Below are 19557 nucleotides of genomic sequence, written 5' to 3'. Positions count from 1 at the left end.
ACAAAAATCACAAGTACATTTTTACAACATTAAAATATTCCCTCATACATATATAACATCTGGTCATTGTCAATCTTTTTGTTAGATAAAATTGAGAATGGAAATGGAGAATGTTTCAGAGACAACAACCTGATCAAGGAGCCAACAACAGCTGAAGGCCACCAATGGGTCTTCAATGCAGAGAGAAACTCCTGCACCCAGAGGAGTGCTTCAGCTAGCCCCTTAACAAAAATGTATAATTGTTCAGTGATAATGGACACAAGAAACTAAAATTAAAAGTCATAAAAGACTAACAAATACCAGAGGCTCCTGACTTGGAACAGGCGCAAATATGCTTTTTTGAAACTGGGGAGTGCCAAGATTTACTGATATGTTTGCTTTGCCGGGGAAAGCAACAAAAATGGCAACATTCATAGTTATAACAGGTAAACAAAATTATAGAACTGAATTATCAATCTCCATACTAGCCACATAATGTGAAAAAAGTGTCGTGATAGTGAGAAAATTCGACATCTTCTTTGCCTATCAACCCCAAAACTTTATTTGCTTTCATCTTATATATTAAGAGACTTCCTTTCATTTTTCTTTGAAAATGTCTGTACCAAGTCATTTATTTGACAGTCGTTTGTACCAAGTCAGTTATTTGACAGCTGTTTTTCATTCATTATGTGAGGAACTTTTAAGGACTTCCCCTTTTTGAATTTACTCTGCAGTTCAGTAGTTTTGTTGTACTTTTTCAATATATTAGACAATTAATTTTAGAAAATAAGGGAGATAATTACAGTTTTCCTCATCAGAGTTGTCTCCACATTGGTTTGTTCCATCACACCTTTTGTCGCTGAAAATACACTTATGATTTTTACATCGGAATCGACCAGGTGGGCATGTGTAGTCTTCTGCAACAACAAAAAATAGAATTAGGTTTGTTCATCATATATTTATTTATTTGATTTTAACATTGGAATTTTCTTAATTACAAGTCATATTGAATTGTTTAAAATATACAGTTAATTCTTCAAAGTTATATTGGGATGCTGTTTTAACAAACCAGAAACAGATACAAAATATTTCTTTTGTTGTGGCTTGTAATAATTGCTCTCATATAAGTTCTTAGATTAGCCAATTGTGATAGGACGTGCCGCTAGAACAGGTAATTTTTTCAAGCTTGAAAAAATAAGAATAGGTTTTGAAAATTTTTTCAAGCTTGAAAAAATAAGAATAGGTTTTAAAAACTATCAGAAATATACGTTACGGTAAAAAAAAATCAATTTTTTTTTTCTTTGCATTCCTGGCTTTTTATCAACAAATTTTCCTCTCTTTTGACTCTTTGTTATTCTACTTTTACATTACACACCACATGAAACCCAAACAGTATTGGAAAAGTTAACATTTTCACCAATGCAATATATGATAAGGTAAAAAAATTAAATCTTAATTATATAAAAAGGGTGGGGTAACTGAACTCCAGCCAATTAAATATTGGAGTGAACCCCCAGAGATTAGACCATTGGTTTTCCTGTTTGATTGGTTTTACACTGGTAATTTTGGGCCCTTTATAACTTGCTGTTCGGTGTGGGCCTAGGCTCTGTGTTAAAGACTATTTGTGACTTGGATAAAGAGTTGTCTCATTTGCACTCATACCACATCATCTCATATTTATGTCACTGGGAAAAGAGGGTATGTTTGATAGGGGCAAAATTCTTTCTTGCAAGAGGTCACCTTCAGATCGTCAATCAGTCTATGACTTTGAGCAATGAATGATGTAAAAATGCATCAAAAAGTAAGTCACGCTCACAGGAACCCTAACATTAAAATAAAATGAAACGTACTACACATGGAGGAATCTTCATCACTGTTGTCATGGCAATCATCTTCTGTATCACACCTCCACAGTCCAGGAACACACACTTTGTTTTTACACTGGAATTGTCCCTGTTCACACGTGTCTGGATCTAAAAGAAAATAATTAATGTGATAGAAATTGTTTAGATGTTTGTGTCTGTTAAAAGTTTGTCATTTGTTGGGTTTACCCTGTATATGTGTTTTTCGATGTACATGTGCAGCCTAATACACATTTAACAAATAAGTTCACTCAAACTAGTGTTTAGGGATGCCTTGATTTAGCTATGAGGTGAGAGCTTTATCACCATATTGAAAGTAACATTATTGACTTGAGGATGAAGACCAGTAAAATTAAAATAAAATTTCTTTGCCTTTGGCTTTGTCAACTGAGTATGGGTATTGAATATCCCTAATTTTCATTCAATCATGGAGAAGTTTAGACTTTTTTAATCTTTCTACTCTGACAGGGGGCTAAATATACAATGAAACTTAACAAAACCAATCTCACACTGATGTTATTGAATTCAAAAATAGATTTTGTGAGTAGAAAAGGGAATATATATCATTACAAATATGTAAAACTTGGGTCTACCCTTAAGCTTATATCAACACATCAAGGATATAAAAAAAATCACAAAGTTAAATTATTGCCAGGTCAGCTTACAGTACATGTATTTGATGTGAAATAAAGTATCTAACAACATAACATGTTTACAGTATTTTCGAATGTATTTTGACCTTAGATTTAAATCATAATATTCTCTATGACATAAATATCTTCTTTCATTTTGTCTTACTTTTACACTCCTTTTCGTCATTGCCATTGGAACAGTCAATATCTCCATCACACTCCCAAACTTTAGGTATACACATGGTATGACAATTAAACTGATCATCACCGCACTGAGTACCTGAAAAATTGAGAAAAACATTTATTATTTAAGTTTAAAGCAGGGCTTAACCTAGGAAGAAAAGAAGTCAAGGAGATAGTATGGAGAAGTGATCAACTGCTGTAAATTCAGAAATTATTGTGTGCCTTTATTATTGCAATTGTTGAAGAATAGACAAAAATGTTGAGACAAATTATTGCAATTTATTGCAAAATAAAGCTATATGTAACAGATATCAGAAGGCGAGTTCTTATTATTGTGATAATCACTAAGTCTCATTATTTAAATTAATAAAAACCTTAATATACATTGTATATTAAGGTCATAAAACAGAACAAAATCTAATCTATAAATAAACTTACTGTTACCACACCCTCTTTCATCACTACCATCTTCACAGTTGACCTCTCCATTACACTGCCACGATTTAGGAATACACTTCTTATTTGAACATGGGAACTGTTCACTGGTACAATTAGCATATACTATAAAATAAAAAAACAGATACCAGATTGTAGTGAAATTGCGATCATAGTATTTGAACAAAAATGTTTTGTTAAAAGCGGGAAACAACCAATACCTAGTTTTGGACATGCTTCACTGTACATGTATTGATTGTATGTTTACTGAAGCATAAATAATCATTCCTTCTCATTGAAAGCTTAAAATCTTAAGATGAAATTTTCCTTGTTCATTGAGTGTAAAATTTCAACTTATCCTAGGCAATTAACAAGAATGTGTCCTAAGTACATGGATGCCCCATCCGCACAATCATTTTCTATGATCAGAGGACAGGAAAATGGGGTAAAATCTCTAATTTGGCATTAAAATTAGAAACATCATATCATAAGGAACATGTGTACTAAGTTCTAAGTTGATTGGACTTCAACTTCATCAAAAACTACCTTGACCAAAAACTTTAACCTGAAGTGGGATGGACAAACGGGACGGACAAACGGGACGGACAAACGGGACGGACAAACGGGACGGACAAACGAACGAACGCACAGACCAGACAAGATAATGCCTATAAATGGGGCATAAAAACAACACACCTGCTATGTGCAGAACTCACAACCTTTAGTGTTAACAAACTGGTGATACCGTTGATAAACGTTTTAGACCACTCGGCCAATCAGGCTATCCAACTATCGAAACCAATACCTACTATTTTCACAGACAACACGATTTTTTTTTTAAACCACCAAATGATGGCCTTGCACGGTGTAAATCTTCACAGTGCTTTTCGTCAATGAGTGTCATCATTGCACTGGATCTTTTACCCAAGCCCTTGTTAACAACTACTTACCATGTTCACAGTTTTTTTCATCACTCCCATCTTTACAATCTTTGTCGTAATCACACTTGCCCTCCAACCCCAGCCTCTGTTTATATAACAACTACTTACCATCTTCACATTTTTTTTCATCACTCCCATCTTTACAATCTTTGTCGTAATCACACTTCCAGCCTAGAGGTATACAATTGTTGTCATCACACTTAAACTGGTTGGCACTGCAAGATCTATTCGCTGTAAAATATAAATGGGGATACTGGATCTATTTGTGAGAAAACTTCCATCAAGCAGGTGCTGATCAAGAATTTTAATGGTGGCTGAGTAGGAGGGGGTTCCTCACAATAAGGAATAAGAGCAGGTTGATAAAAAGAAGGACTGTATTTTATTACAAATTGGCTATTAATTTTACGTGGCCATCTGATCAAATAGGCTCACTGGTTTAACAAACCATATATGCCTATATGACTTCAAATGACTATAAAAACAGCAAACAGTCACCTGCCCAATCTAATGCCCAAAACCCTAAACTGACCTGATTTATTATACATCTTTTTCTTTTTTATGTGTTTTATCATTTGCTCTTGCCATTTGATTACAGCCTTTTTGTTTTGAATTTTCCTCGGAGTTCAGTATTTTTGTAATTTTACTTTTTTCTACACTTGTTAAACCCCCTTTTTATCAACATGCTTTATAATGTGTCAACAGAGATGCTAACACAAAATTGTTATTTGGATGGAGAGTGGTTTCATTGGCACTCACACCACATCTTCCTATATCTATTCATAATTTCAGTCATCAAAACTTTTCCAATCTCATTTTTTAGATTTCATACTTTTTCCAGTGGTCAAGGATTCACAATTATAAATGGACACATTAGGTTCTAAAGAATTTACAGAAATGTCCCGTCCTCCCAAACTTACTATGTTCCGCCCTCTAAACTTACCATGTACCTTCCCCCTTAAACTTACCACAATCTTTTTCATCACTATTGTCTGTGAGACTACAATCGATATCCCCATCACACTTCCATGATTCAGGGATACAGCGTCCTGATGTACACTTGAAGAAATCTTTTGGACATGTGGTATTCTTACATACTGCGTCAGACGGCTCATCTTTACCATCTAAACAATCCTTGTCATGATCACATCTCCACATGTATGGAACACATCGGTTGCCATCACATTTGAATTGGTCCTCATTACAATCCTTGGCAGCTGAAGATAAAAATGACTGATTAATATAAGAGGGACAGAAGATACCAGAGAGGCTTTCGAAATCATGGATCGAAAATAAACTGACAACGCCACGACTAAAAAATATAAATGCATGATTATATATCTTATCGCCTGTATTTATAGTAGCTAAACTGGTTAAAAAAAATATTTGGCAATACTGATTTTTTAAGAATGAACAAAGGTAAGTATAATTATTGAGATTTTGTTTAGAAGGATGCAAACAGATATGTCCCTAATATCAGAATGTCATACCTGCCAACTTTCACGATTTAGGCGTGTACTACACGATTTTGACCCTTTGTCACGATTGCACGATCGTGTTCCTGAAAAACCCTCTAAAACACGATTTGGTGAAAATCTAAACGAAAAATATTGTTGTTCCCGATTTTGAACTGTGTCCAATGGAGGAAAATCGTGTTCAGCCAATCAAATTGTGTGTTTCTCATGATCAAATTAATCAGCCAATCAAAAACGTTTTCTCTCAAGATTATTTTAACATGCTAGATATTGAACTTGTGTTGTATTCCTCTGTTTGTTGATCAGAATTGTAAAAACGTGAACATGGCAAAATTGAAATGATTTTTCAACTGCAAGGAGGTTCTTACACAGAATAAGAATAAAAGCATGGCTGATTGACAAACTACAATGATGCAGTACTACCATGAAGATAATAAATAGTAGTTAATTCACTAATTTATTGACATTACATGTACACTTACTGTAACATAATTTTATTTATGTATCCAATCATTTAAAGTATAATGTACTATTCATTATTTTTCACATGGACCCCCACCCCCCATCCACATCAACATGAGGAATCCCTTAAATGAGGGACTACCCTTAGTCAAGGGGTCACTCTTGTAAAAAAATAAAATAGAAAAATGTAGATTTATTAACTTAAAAATGGGGAATTCTGACATTATATGTGGAACAGCTTTTCTAAATGAATAGTCCTATTATTTTGAATAATAAAGAAGATTTAAGGCCAAGAACATATCAAAATTCTTGGACATGTGTTGACCATATAATACCAGATAGATCATACAATGTATAGTTCTTTGGGAAAAGTTTCTTCAAATAATATGAATGTGTGCTCATTTGTACTTAAAAAGTGTTTTTTAATGTCCTAACATTGAGGGGGGATCCCTAGGTGTTGTTCCCAACCTGATAAAGGTCCTTCTTTGTGTATAACTTTAAATTGGAAAAGTCAACAACTATTTAGTATCCTTACACATGAAAATAATTCCTGGTCTTACAGCTACATGTTCATATTTTCTGCTGATATAATAACTAGAATCATGCAAATAAACTTAGGAAAAAGGCATGTAAGCTCATCTTACAAATATGACACTTTTTCTAGACTACAAAACAGCATGCGCAAAATAGTCGTCGCAAAGTATTGTAACCTTTGAAATTGTTGTCGCGCGCTAAAACCCCCATGGGCATTTTCAAAAGTTGGCAGGTATGGAATGTAAGTTCGTATTGTTGTGATACTAAAAGAATCACATTTTTGCATCAATAAAAACTTTGCAATAATTTCTGATTTTTTATAATTATTGACATATACATGTGATGACTGCCACCATCTGTACCTAATCTCACGGGGGGGCTAACTTCGATATTTTTTTGGTAGGGGTGTGCCATTTTTGCCTCAAAAAACTTTCCCATTTTAATATAGCATTCATTGAAATTCAGTACCTATAGTTATATAAATATTTAAGAAAGAATGACCTATATTTATATATTTCCGGGGTTCATTTGGGAACTTATTTGAAAGGTGAACTTTCAAATGAATTGATTTAATTTAATATAATAATTGACCATTAATAATGTAAGATTCGCAATAGCATATTTATATATGATATGTAGATCATACCCCAAATCAATATACAGTTATCAAACGTAAATGCATTTTAATATAGGATGTCATTAAAAAGGAGGGTCATTTTTATACAAAATCTCGCAAAATTAAGACCCATATTTTTGGCACATCCCCATATACCCAATAATAGGAATTGTCAGTGTTTCTGTTGTTTTGTTGTTTTCCTCTTACAGTTGATGTGTTTCCCTCGGTAAGTTTGTATTCCTGGATTTGTTTCCCCCTCATGAATTTATGACTATTGAACAGGTAAACTACTGTTGCCTTTATTTAGTATACTTACTACAATTGTGTTCGTCCTGACCATCTTTACAGTGTTGGTTCCCATCACAGACATGTGTCAGTGGTATACACTTGTTCTCTTTTTGACATTTTACATAACCCTTTAAACAGTCATACTTATCTGAAAAATAATATAGATCATTAATTATAAATCTTAAGCAAGTATTGGTAGTTTCTGTAAAACAAAACGAATATCATATCTTGTCATTGTATTTTCAATGATTTAGGAAACTGCTAATCTGTCACAATAATTTGAATTATGTTTGTGAAATAGTTAAACGATCAGATCTAGATTCTAAAATGAGCATTTTCAGTACCTAATAGAGATATCATATATCTATCTTTCAAATGCAAAAAATAAGAATGATTTCAATCGAAAAAGAAAAGATCTGTAACAAGAATGTGTCCAAAGTACGCGGATGCCCCACTCCCACTATCATTTTCTATGTTCAGTGGACCATGATATTGGGTCAAAAATTTAATTTGGCATTAAAATTAGAAAGACCATATCATAGGGAAAATTGTACTAAGTTTCAAGTTGATTGAATTTCAACTTCATACAATACTACCTAGACCAAAAATTTTATCCTGAGAGACCAAAAACTTTAACCTGAAGTGAGAAAGAGGGACAAATGGACAGATAGACGAATGGATGGATGGACAAACGAACGAATAGACCTAACAACATACTGCCCATAAATGGGACATAAAAATAACAAGTGAAACTGCGAGCTACTGCTCACTGATGATACCCCCGCCGCAAGTGAAAAATAATATTAATAGTGTAAAAATATGCAAGTGTTCGGTAAACAGGAAGTTGTCAAGTGATGAATCTGAAAACGCATCACACGGTATAGCTGACTTATAAAAATCCTGAAACCAAATTTCAGAAATCCTTGTATTGTAGTTCCTGAGAAAAATGTGACGAAAATTTTTAACTTGGTTATCATGTGTAAAATCATACAAGTGTTCGGTAAACAGGAAGTTGTCGAGTGATGAATCTGAAAACGCATCACACGGTATAGCTGACTTATATAAATCCTGAAACCAAATTTCAGAAATCCTTGTATTGTAGTTCCTGAGAAAAATGTGACAAAAATTTTCAACTTGGTTATCATGTGTAAAATCATACAAGTGTTCGGTAAACAGGAAGTTGTCGAGTGATGAATCTGAAAACGCATCACACGGTATAGCTGACTTATATAAATCCTGAAACCAAATTTCAGAAATCCTTGTATTGTAGTTCCTGAGAAAAATGTGACGAAAATTTTCAACTTGGCTATCATGTGTAAAATCAGATAAGTGTTCGGTAAACAGGAAGTTGTCAAGTGATGAATCTGAAAAACGCATCACACGGTATGGCTGACATATATAAATGTTGATACCAAATTACAGAAAGGGTGGATGTGTAGTTCCTGAGAAAAATGTGACGAAAGTTTCATGGGACAGACTGACTGACGGACGGACTGATGGACGGACAGACAGAGGTAAAACAGTATACCCCCCTTTTTTAAAGCGGGGGTATAATTAGCCTGAAATTATTTCCTGACCATTGATCCTGGATACACAAAGTAAAAAAATCATTAAAAATCTGCATACAATACACTAGGCAGTACTTAAAATTTAAATAGTATGTACATAGAGTTCGATTTTTTTTCTGTTAATATTGAAAATTACTACTGCAACACATACTTTTGTTGGGTTTTTTTAAGTGAAACTACCCTATAAAATATTGAAGAAATTTTCAAATTGAATGCTAAACCACCCTATTCTCGTGCATTCCCTCTTGTGAATTGAAGTTTCATTACAATAATTTACCAATTTTAAAACAATAAGTGCATCATGCATATAAAGGAGGAATTCATAACATAGATTTTAACAGATAAGTAACCTTCATCAAAACAAAGAGGCCATCAAGACATTAAAAAATGCTGACTGTTGGCTAACTAAGTTTTGTCTTCCTAAGAACATGAAATGATTTATCTAATAACCAAGACTTTACATAATATAATACTAACCACACTGTTCTTCGTCAGATTCATCCTTGCATTCTGGAATACCATTACAGATATCCACAGGCGGCAAACAACCAGTTTTATCTCCGGCACCTTTACACTGGAAATAGCCTCTCTGTGGACAGTAATAGGGCTCTGAAATAAAATGTTTAAATCATTTTATGTTTTTTCAAATGTCCTGTTAGACGGTTGGTTTTTCCCTTTTAATGGTTTTACACTAGTAATTTTGAGGCCCTTTATAGCTTGTTGTTCGGTGTGACCCAAGGCTCTGTGTTGAAGGCTGTACATTGACCTATCATGGTTTAATTTTATAAATTGTTATTTGGATGGAGAGTTGTCTCATTGGCGCTCATACCACATCTTCTTATATCTGAAGACGCCTTTTCAAGATTTATTGTTTTAAGAGTGCTATCTTTTGGCCACATGTGGAGCTGAATCTCCTTCCCTTTTGGGAGCCCCTCAGATCTTCCATTGGTTTTTGGTAGGATTTCAGCTGATTAGTCCTCAGTTTTTATCAATATGTAGTGTTCTGTAGACTGTTGTTAAACTTTTTATTGGTTTCTCATTTGTTTTGCCATGATTTTGTCAGATAGTCTTGATTCTACCTATTTTTTGCCTCTTTTTTGTTAAATGTCCTTGTTTCAAAATTCTGAAATAGAACTAAAAAACACTTGACATATCTAAAATTGAACATTTTACATTTTACATCTATGTGGATGTTTCACAAAATAGGAGGGTTTCACATGGTCAACCAAGATATAAAACTAATTTGTCGCTAAAATAAGCTGTTTTAACAGTATAAAGCTGAATTCTGGTGTGATTTGGATTTTATTAATGAGTTTATGATATTTGAACATCAATAAACTACAGTTCAATCTAATTTGCAACAGGTCACCATTTTTTACAAGGGGTTCCAAAATGATTTGCCCTCTCAAGGTATCACATTAAATCTCCCCAGTCTGACTGGACACCCTCATAAAATCTGCTTACGTGTACAATTAATTTCATCTTCTCCTCCCGCACAGTCTGTGTAATTGTCACATTTCCACCATGACGGTATACACTTGGAACTTTCTTTACATTCAAAATGGCTGAAACAGAAAAATGTGTGATGTCATTTACTTTTTATCTCTCTGACATATTTAAAAAAAATAATTTTGGCTTGAAAAACGAAATATGATGGCATAAATATCATTTAATTTTTTAAAATGGCTAAGTCAGGATAATATGAAGGTACAAATTTATTTATTTTTTCTGCTCAACAGGGCTTAAATAAGAATACAAACAAAATATTTGACTGGTTCTGTTTCATGCAGAATTCACTTTTACACTTTTTCATTTATAACTTTCAAAGAAAATAATATAGAGAGAGAGTGCGAGGAAATGCTCTAAAATTGGATTTATTCAGTCAGAAGTCAAAAGAGTTTCACTAAAAAATTCAAAACTCAAAAATTGACTTTAAATACTGTTCTACTTACAATGGCTCATTGCAAGTTGGAACACAATTGTAACTACCATCCAGCTTGTAGTTTTCTGGACAACCACACACCCTGGTTATGGATCGGAAAAATGTTGATGTTCTGAATGATGACACCATAAATGGTTTAAGCAGACACAAATGTGAACAGCCGCCATTTCTGACACGACATGGATTAAAATGTGCTAAAAGTAAAACAGTATAATGATTCCCAAATATTTCATTCAAATGTAACATTGCATTATTAAGATGTTGGAAAGTAGTATAGGATTGAAAATCCAAAATCTTCAAATGAGCAACACTCTTCCATTTATTAAATTTTGATAAGGGCTATTCCAGAAAAAAATGTAAGGGGGGGGGGGGGTTTGGCACATTGTATTTAAATACATGGGTGATGGGTATCAGAGCAACTTTTCACATAATAATGCACTATAATTCTAAATTCATTGTATGGATGGCGGGTGCTGACAAAAACTGCCTTCCAACCCCCTCCCCCCATACATTTTTTTCTGGAATAGCTCTAAATCAAATTGGTATACATTTCCAACTAAAATGACCCAAATGTCCAATAAGAAATACATGAACAGACACATTATATTTCTTCTATTCAGTCTTTCATTAATTTTCTGAAATCTTTCGTTACTCAAGAATACTTTTACATGATGATTAAGTCAATGATCAGTTCTTCTGTACTGACATGATAACAATATCTTTTCTTTTTACCCCACCTTGCATAACATATAATTGATTATTCCCTATAATTAATTCTGCCTATCTTTCCTAAATAACCACACATCAATTTTCGATAGAAGTGCCTTCTGATTCCCCTCCCCAACACTTACCCCCAACATAGAGTCAATTATAGAACAGCCCTTATTATTACCTTCTGTCTGTCTCATTTTATGATAGACCTGTATATCCATAGGTCTGTGAGATGTTTTAACAATCGTTGTACGATTTTCTCCAGAAAACTTATGAGCTCTGTTGATACTCTTGGATTCCCAATCAGTCCAAAATATGTAATCCATGAAAGTCGTCAGAGCAAAGGTATGCGGCAAGTTTTTATTGATAACCACAAACTGGTTGCTGCCATCTAGATCCGCCATACTAATATAGTCCAAACTTGCATCGGACCAGAATATTTTCTCTGTCACGTAATCTATCGTTAATCCATTAGGCCATGCCAGGTTCTGAGTTATAATTCGTTCAATATGGGTTCCGTCCATGTGTGCTCTAGATATGTGTGGCTGGTCTCCCCAATCTGTGTAGAATAAGTATCCCCTTAGTGGGTGCACCTCCAGACCTCGTGGTTCTTGTAGTCCATCTTCTATCAGGATTTTACGATAGCTGCCGTCTAGACGAGAGACTTCTATTGTATCAGCAGTCTTGTCACACCAGAACAAGTTTTGTCCTACCCAGTCTACAGCCAGACCATCTGGATTCTTCACATGTCTTGCATCATGCAATGTTTCAATCTGAAAGATTAATATTACATCAATATCTTTTTATTACCTATGTAGAAGATTCAACCTCTCAGCATTTGGTTGAGGCAAATTTAATATAGAGAACAACCATCTACTAGGAAAACTAACTAAAAACTTTCAGCTTCAAAACAGAGAGAACATGGACCATGGAATATATTCCTACCTCATTATCATCACTGCTCAAGTCCAGTCTTCGTATCCAGCTGTTTTTACTAGTAATATCTGTCCAGTAAATTGTTTTACTTCTAAAATCATAATCAACAGCTACAGCATTCTCTGTGTCGCTTACAATTATTTTCTGATAACTGCCACTAAATGACATGTTTAAAATCTGGTTTCTGTTGGCAACTATTAAAAATGGCCGATTTTCATCTAAAAATAAAAAGAGACAGATGATTATTATTAGAATATATGATCATGCAAGGCCATTCTGTGTTATACTGTGGATTAATTTATTTTCATGGATAAAGGAAAAATTGTGCTTTTGTGAACATTTGATTTCATTGCATTGTGGGTCTCATTGGGGTCTAAGCTTGACGCGGGATTGCCGATATTTGTAAGCGAGACACGTGAAAGTCAAGTTATTGTGTCGTGGAAACGGGAAATGCGGTCTAGCGGGTCCCAGGATATGACAAAAAAAAGAGAATTGCTTATGTACAAAGTGTAAGCGGGATACGGGAATCTGACAAAACATTAATTGGGATCCGGGATCGGAACCCCCCAATGAGACCCCCTGCATTGTTTTGCCAAAGTCTGCATATTAGACTATAGAAAATTTCTACTTTGTCAAACATTGAAATTTGTGGATTCACCAATACACATGTAACCAATGAAAATCAATATACCATGACTAACAATGAATACAAAGTAATAGCTTGATACCAAATTTCAGTATGGTAAAGCCCGCAGGGTTCTAATAGCACAAAAACATCCGATCATTGTTTTCCCCACACATATGAGCTTTCATATGCCAATCTTTATTTATCTTAATAATGCATGAAATATGTAGTAAAAATTAATACTGACCAAGTACAAACTATACAAACTTGGGCTGGTAGGCCATTGGCAAAGTCTGAAGACTTCAATTTATACTGCCCAGTATGATGTTAAACTTACTGTTTAGAATTTTACATGTTTGTTTATCGGTTTCCAAAACATATAAATTTTTAAAACTGGATAAAAATTTTAGAATTGTGGGCTGATGGGCCTGTTGTCAAGCATGAAGATTTCAATTTTGTCTGCCCAGTATAAATGTTAAACTTACTGTTCAGAATTTTGCATGTTCGTTTATCAGGTTCTAATGCATAGCCATCAGCACAGTAACATCTGTAAGATCCTTCCTCGTTCACACAGAAATGTGAGCATGGGTATTCCTTCCTGCATTCATCTATATCTGTAAGAAAGAATAAGAAATTCTGAAGGTGGTTTATAACACAACAGGGAGATAACTCTGTAAAAAGTGGTTTATTACACAAAAGGGAGATAACTCTGTAAAAAGTGGTTTATAACACAACAGGGAGATAACTCTGTAAAAATCAGCTGAACGTTTTAATCACATTCTATTGTTAAGAAAATATTAAGCTTCTCAATGATTAAAATTAATGTATGTCAAATTGCTATATGTACTGTCCAATGACATTTTTCTGATAAAGTGCATGTTTCAACTTTTTTTAAATTTTTATATTTTTGTCAAAGGGTCAAAGAAAATATTTTGTCAAAACTTTATAAAACTAAAACGAACCAAATTAATTTTAGTTAAGACTTTTTTTCTAATCAATATTTTATCTACTCAAATACTGTTTAGTTATTTATTCTTTTGTTAGTACCAATTGTCTAAATTGAAGAACAACTGTATTTTCATAGATACTTGATTTTGTGGTTTTGACAAAAATTTCATATAACCCAAGCCAAAAAATCATTACAAAAAGCCCTTCATGATTTGAGTTCAACTTTTCTTTCTTTCAAAAACATATATTCAATGCTGTATATGGAATTAGTCTTGCAAACAAAACACTGCTTTTCTGTGGGTTTTTTTCCTGTGTGAAACTTTTATGACATTATCTGTAATGCATTTCCTGCGGAAAGAAGAGCTATGATTTTATGTTCAATTTTGCAGTGTTTATAATTCAATTTTGCAGTGTTTATAATTCAATCTTGCTTCTCAATATAATGTATCAATAATATAAATAAATGATCCTTCTTGCATACTACTACATGCACAACAGTGTAACCTGTGTTATCCCGCACACTGGGGGAACAGAATAAAATGATGGATAAAGCAGGGTGTCAGAATACACAGTTTTGTCTGCAAGGATAGGTTTATCTTTGGGACCATAAAAATGTTTTGGTTGAAGCAGGATGTTGGAATACTAACGTGTTGGATAAGACAGGTTACACTGTAGTACTTTGTCAAAACAGTTACCAATGTATAAAATATACCAAACAAACCTTCACATATATGATGATCTTTCAGTATGTAACCAGGAGGACATGTACACTGGTACCCTATCTTAGTCAAAACTGTTACCAATGTATAAAATATACCAAACAAACCTTCACATATATGATGATCTTTCAGTATGTAACCAGGAGGACATGTACACTGGTACCCTATCTTAGTCAAAACTGTTACCAATGTATAAAATATACCAAACAAACCTTCACATATATGATGATCTTTCAGTATGTAACCAGGAGGACATGTACACTGGTACCCTATCTTAGTCAAAACTGTTACCAATGTATAAAATATACCAAACAAACCTTCACATATATGATGATCTTTCAGTATGTAACCAGGAGGACATGTACACTGGTACCCTATCTTAGTCAAAACTGTTACCAATGTATAAAATATACCAAACAAACCTTCACATATATGATGATCTTTCAGTATGTAACCAGGAGGACATGTACACTGGTACCCTATCTTAGTCAAAACTGTTACCAATGTATAAAATATACCAAACAAACCTTCACATATATGATGATCTTTCAGTATGTAATCAGGAGGACATGTACACTGGTACCCTATCTTAGTCAAAACTGTTACCAATGTATAAAATATACCAAACAAACCTTCACATATATGATGATCTTTCAGTATGTAACCAGGAGGACATGTACACTGGTACCCTATCTTAGTCAAAACTGTTACCAATGTATAAAATATACCAAACAAACCTTCACATATATGATGATCTTTCAGTATGTAACCAGGAGGACATGTACACTGGTACCCTATCTTAGTCAAAACTGTTACCAATGTATAAAATATACCAACCTTCACATATATGATGATCTTTCAGTATGTAACCAGGAGGACATGTACACTGGTACCCTATCTTGGTATCTACACATTTATGACTGCAGACAGGATGTGGAAACTGACATTCATTGACAACTAAAAAATAAAGATAAAACACATATATTAAAATGTGACAATTACAGTGGAATCTGCCTAATCTGACACACTGGTGGACCAGAAAAAAATGTTGGATTAAGCAGGGTGTCGGAATACTCAGGTTTTCGCTGCAAGAAAAGGCATATTTTGGGACCATGAAAATGTGTTTATTGAAGCAGGATGTTGGAATACTCAGGTGCTGATTAAGCAGGTTGCACTGGACAAATATACTTAAAACAAGTTAAACCAGTACAAAAATACTAACTAGGAATATTAAAACAAAAAATTTCAAAGTCAAAGGCCTCTCATTCTATAAACATATGCTTTACACAGGACATATAACTTTCTTTTAAAAATAGAAAGATTTTTTACGCTGAATAAAATATTTCTGGACCTTCCATTATTTAAAGCAAATTTGAACTACATTTGTACTATATAAAACTGCTGAGAAGAGCCTACATAAAAAGCTCAGAGAATCCTCTCAGCGAGCTCTGGTCTTCCTCGTAAAAATCATCTATAATCCATAAAATCTATATATTTAGAAAAGCTCTGAGCATTCTCTCAGCCTGCTCCGAGCTTCCTCATAAAAATTCATCTATAATCCATTAAAAATAAAAACAAAAAGCTCAGAGCATCCTCTCAGCCTGCTCAGAGCTTCTTCACAAAAATTCATTTATAATCCATAAAAGCTATATATATAAAGCTCAGGGCATCCTCTCAGCCTGCTAAGAGCTTCCTCGTAAAAATTCATCTATAATCCATAAAATCTATAGTTTTCTATACATAAGAAGCTCAGAGCATCCTCTCAACTTGCCCCAAGCTTCCTCGTAAAAATTTATCCATAAAAGATATATACTTACAACATTGTTCTGATTCATCTGATGAGTCACCACAGTCATTGTTCCCATTACAAACAAGATCATCATGGATACAGTCGCCATTCTTACAGAGGAATGTTCCATTCTCACACTTGTTTGGTTCGAATGTCGGACAATTCTCCTCGTCCTCACGGTTTGAACAATCAGGGTAGCCATTACAACGCAGTTTCTTGTCAATGCATGTGTTATCTCCACAATCAAATACATCAGTTGTGTTACACTTATTATACGCTGAAATAAATGTGTAGTATTGATAACTGTGGATTCATTAAAATTTGTTGTGTACTTTATCTTTTATCAAAATATTGTCTCCACAGTCATTGTCATGGACACAGAATTTTTTTCTACCAAAATGTCTGAACAGGTTAATCTATAATTGTTCAACAACTAAAAAAACCCAGTATACATGAAAAAGTTGAGTCTTATAACCTTTTTTGCAGTTATAGGGAAATAACCTTCATTGTTTCATGTCTGTCATGTTTTGTATTTAGTTAATTGATTTATAATTTATCAGGCCACTGATTGCTTGTTTGAATTATTTCACATTTTGGTATGTTTAAGGATGTACTTAGGTGAGGTTTTGGAATTTGTGTCAAATGTTCGGACTCCTTGGTGTTTTTCCATACAATACAATGTAAAATATTTTGCCCCATAACACCCATTTATTTTTTCATATAAGACTTAATAGCTCAAGAAAGGTCATTTACCAAAATTTTAGAAGATTCTTAATTTTCTTTCTTTTGTTTTGAGACCTAATAATACCAATGCAAATATAAGGTAAAAGTCTGAGTCAGCCTTTTCCCGCCATATTTTAAATCTCAAATATCTCGAAAAGGAGGTCCATGACCTATCAATATTGTTAGCTTATTCTTATCCTTAATTGATGCTCTAACAGCTTATAATATTAATTTTAACTTCTGAATTTATTAATTTTCACCTAATCTCACCTAAGTACATCTTTAAGGACTTATATAGCTGACTATACTATATATACTGCAGAGGTTTGGTTCATTGTTGCACAGTAACTTATAGTTACTTACATCCATGTGATTTCCACTATGGTGGAAAGTTGTCTCATTGGCAATCATAAACCTTCTTATTTTTATATCAACAAATCTGATTGGATAAAAACTACTTACGACAAGATGCTGGTTCATCACTACTGTCTCCGCAGTCATCGTCATGGTCACAGAAAAATATATCCCTTATACAATTGTTGTTGTTACAACGGAATTCCTTTGCTTCACATGAAACAGAGGCTGAAATTAAAAAAAAAAACACAGAATTGATATGAAACTTAACATAATAAAACACACTTGTTTACCATAGTGTGGATTGAAAATTAGAACAGAAAATTTATCAGGAATTCTCTGAAAATCTTATGACTACCAAACATGCTTCTAAAGATCAAATGTAAATGGAATATATATCAGAGACATTAATTATAATACAAGAATTGAAAACTCCATCTAATGGCAATATAATTTTTTTTTTAAATAGCATGAATAAGGCTTTCTAAAAAAAAAAAAACTTTTTTTCCCTTATATATTCTTTCTTATTTTCCTCAGATAAACTTTCTAGTTTAAAAGTTTGAAAAAGTTACCATTAAATGTTTAAATCAAAATTTAAATAATTAATTAAAATTTTTATGATTATTCAGAAAAAATGATTTTTATCTGTATTCATATTTATTTCAATGTAAAAGGTCTGAGGCTGATATTTCATTAAAAGGTCTATAAATTTTTTAGAAAGTAGAAATATATGAATATAATCAAGTTTTTATTCAAGCATTTAAGATGTCATGAAATACAAACCAAAGATAAGCAAAGAATGTATATTTTTCTACACTTTAAGACGATTTACCAACTGGAGTGGTTCATCTGGAAAAGGTGGAATGTACAGAATGTAACAGGTAATAGGGGAGCTAACTCATATTTTAGAGTTACACATTAAGGGAGATAACTCTACTTTCCACTTAAACATTTAGCTCTGTCATCCATTGTATAGGAAAGCTAACTCATGTTTCAGATTAACCCACACAAATTCTCTACATTACCAGCAGGAATTACCAGCAGGACAAAAGAAAAACCATTAAGGGAGATAACTCTAGTGTCAAGTAAACTTACAACAATTAGCTTTGTCATAAATTGTATAAGAAAGGTAACTCGTGTTTTAGATTAACCCACACAATTCTCTACATTGCCAGCAGGATAGAAGAAAAACCATCAAGGGAGATAACTCTAGTGTCAAGTCAACTTACAACAATTAGCTTTGTCATAAATTGTGTAAGAAAGGTAACTCATGTTTTAGATTAACCCACACAATTCTCTACATTGCCAGCAGGATAGAAGAAAAACCATTAAGGGAGATAACTCTACTTTCCAATAAACTTACAACAATTAGCTTTCTCATCCTCTCCGTCTGGACAGTCAGAGTCTCCATCACACGTCCATGAGTGAGATATACAGCGGCCATTGTGGCATCTAAATTCATCTGTTTTACATGTTCTGTTTGGTGTAACTGAAAAAGAAATGATTAATATTTTCATTTTTCAACCTTACACCGGAAAAATGACTGGTAGACAACATCATTTTCAATATGGACAGAATATCACATAGGGATGTTAGATTGAAGAAACATGTTTCATTAGTTAGGTAATGTATATCTTAAAATTAATGCATGCATTAAGTAATTAACGTGAATCCTTGATCTATGGCAAAAATGTAATCTAATTAATGCGAGTGCATACGTTTTATGCAGGAAATTGACTACTGAAATAATGAATGCAAGTTTATTATAATGAAGTATAATTTTTCGCCTTTATAGTAACATTGAAATAATTTCTGAATTTACAGTACTAAGATTAGAG

The 19557-nt window shown here is 33.4% G+C and overlaps 1 protein-coding gene across 1 annotated transcript in view; it reads right to left on the bottom strand.

Annotated features, from left to right (window-relative positions):
* Window positions 1-19557, bottom strand: part of LOC143058894 (prolow-density lipoprotein receptor-related protein 1-like) — a 93139-nt gene that overhangs the window by 25371 nt on the left and 48211 nt on the right. The window contains exons 35-51 of the mRNA XM_076232372.1: window positions 19083-19208; window positions 17828-17947; window positions 16671-16919; window positions 15691-15810; window positions 13672-13800; window positions 12571-12779; window positions 11807-12398; window positions 10925-11108; window positions 10437-10537; window positions 9450-9581; window positions 7433-7552; window positions 4998-5246; window positions 4141-4263; window positions 3095-3217; window positions 2640-2753; window positions 1830-1952; window positions 783-896 (exon numbers count right to left, since the gene is read on the bottom strand). Coding sequence (XP_076088487.1) covers window positions 783-896; window positions 1830-1952; window positions 2640-2753; window positions 3095-3217; window positions 4141-4263; window positions 4998-5246; window positions 7433-7552; window positions 9450-9581; window positions 10437-10537; window positions 10925-11108; window positions 11807-12398; window positions 12571-12779; window positions 13672-13800; window positions 15691-15810; window positions 16671-16919; window positions 17828-17947; window positions 19083-19208 — 2928 coding nt within the window. The remainder of the gene's footprint in view (window positions 1-782; window positions 897-1829; window positions 1953-2639; window positions 2754-3094; window positions 3218-4140; window positions 4264-4997; window positions 5247-7432; window positions 7553-9449; window positions 9582-10436; window positions 10538-10924; window positions 11109-11806; window positions 12399-12570; window positions 12780-13671; window positions 13801-15690; window positions 15811-16670; window positions 16920-17827; window positions 17948-19082; window positions 19209-19557) is intronic.

Source organism: Mytilus galloprovincialis, chromosome 14 (genome assembly GCF_965363235.1).
Source record: "Mytilus galloprovincialis chromosome 14, xbMytGall1.hap1.1, whole genome shotgun sequence".
NCBI lineage: Eukaryota > Metazoa > Mollusca > Bivalvia > Mytilida > Mytilidae > Mytilus > Mytilus galloprovincialis.
The sequence above is the reverse complement of the archived record's forward strand: the minus strand, read 5'-3'. Positions and strand labels throughout refer to the sequence as shown.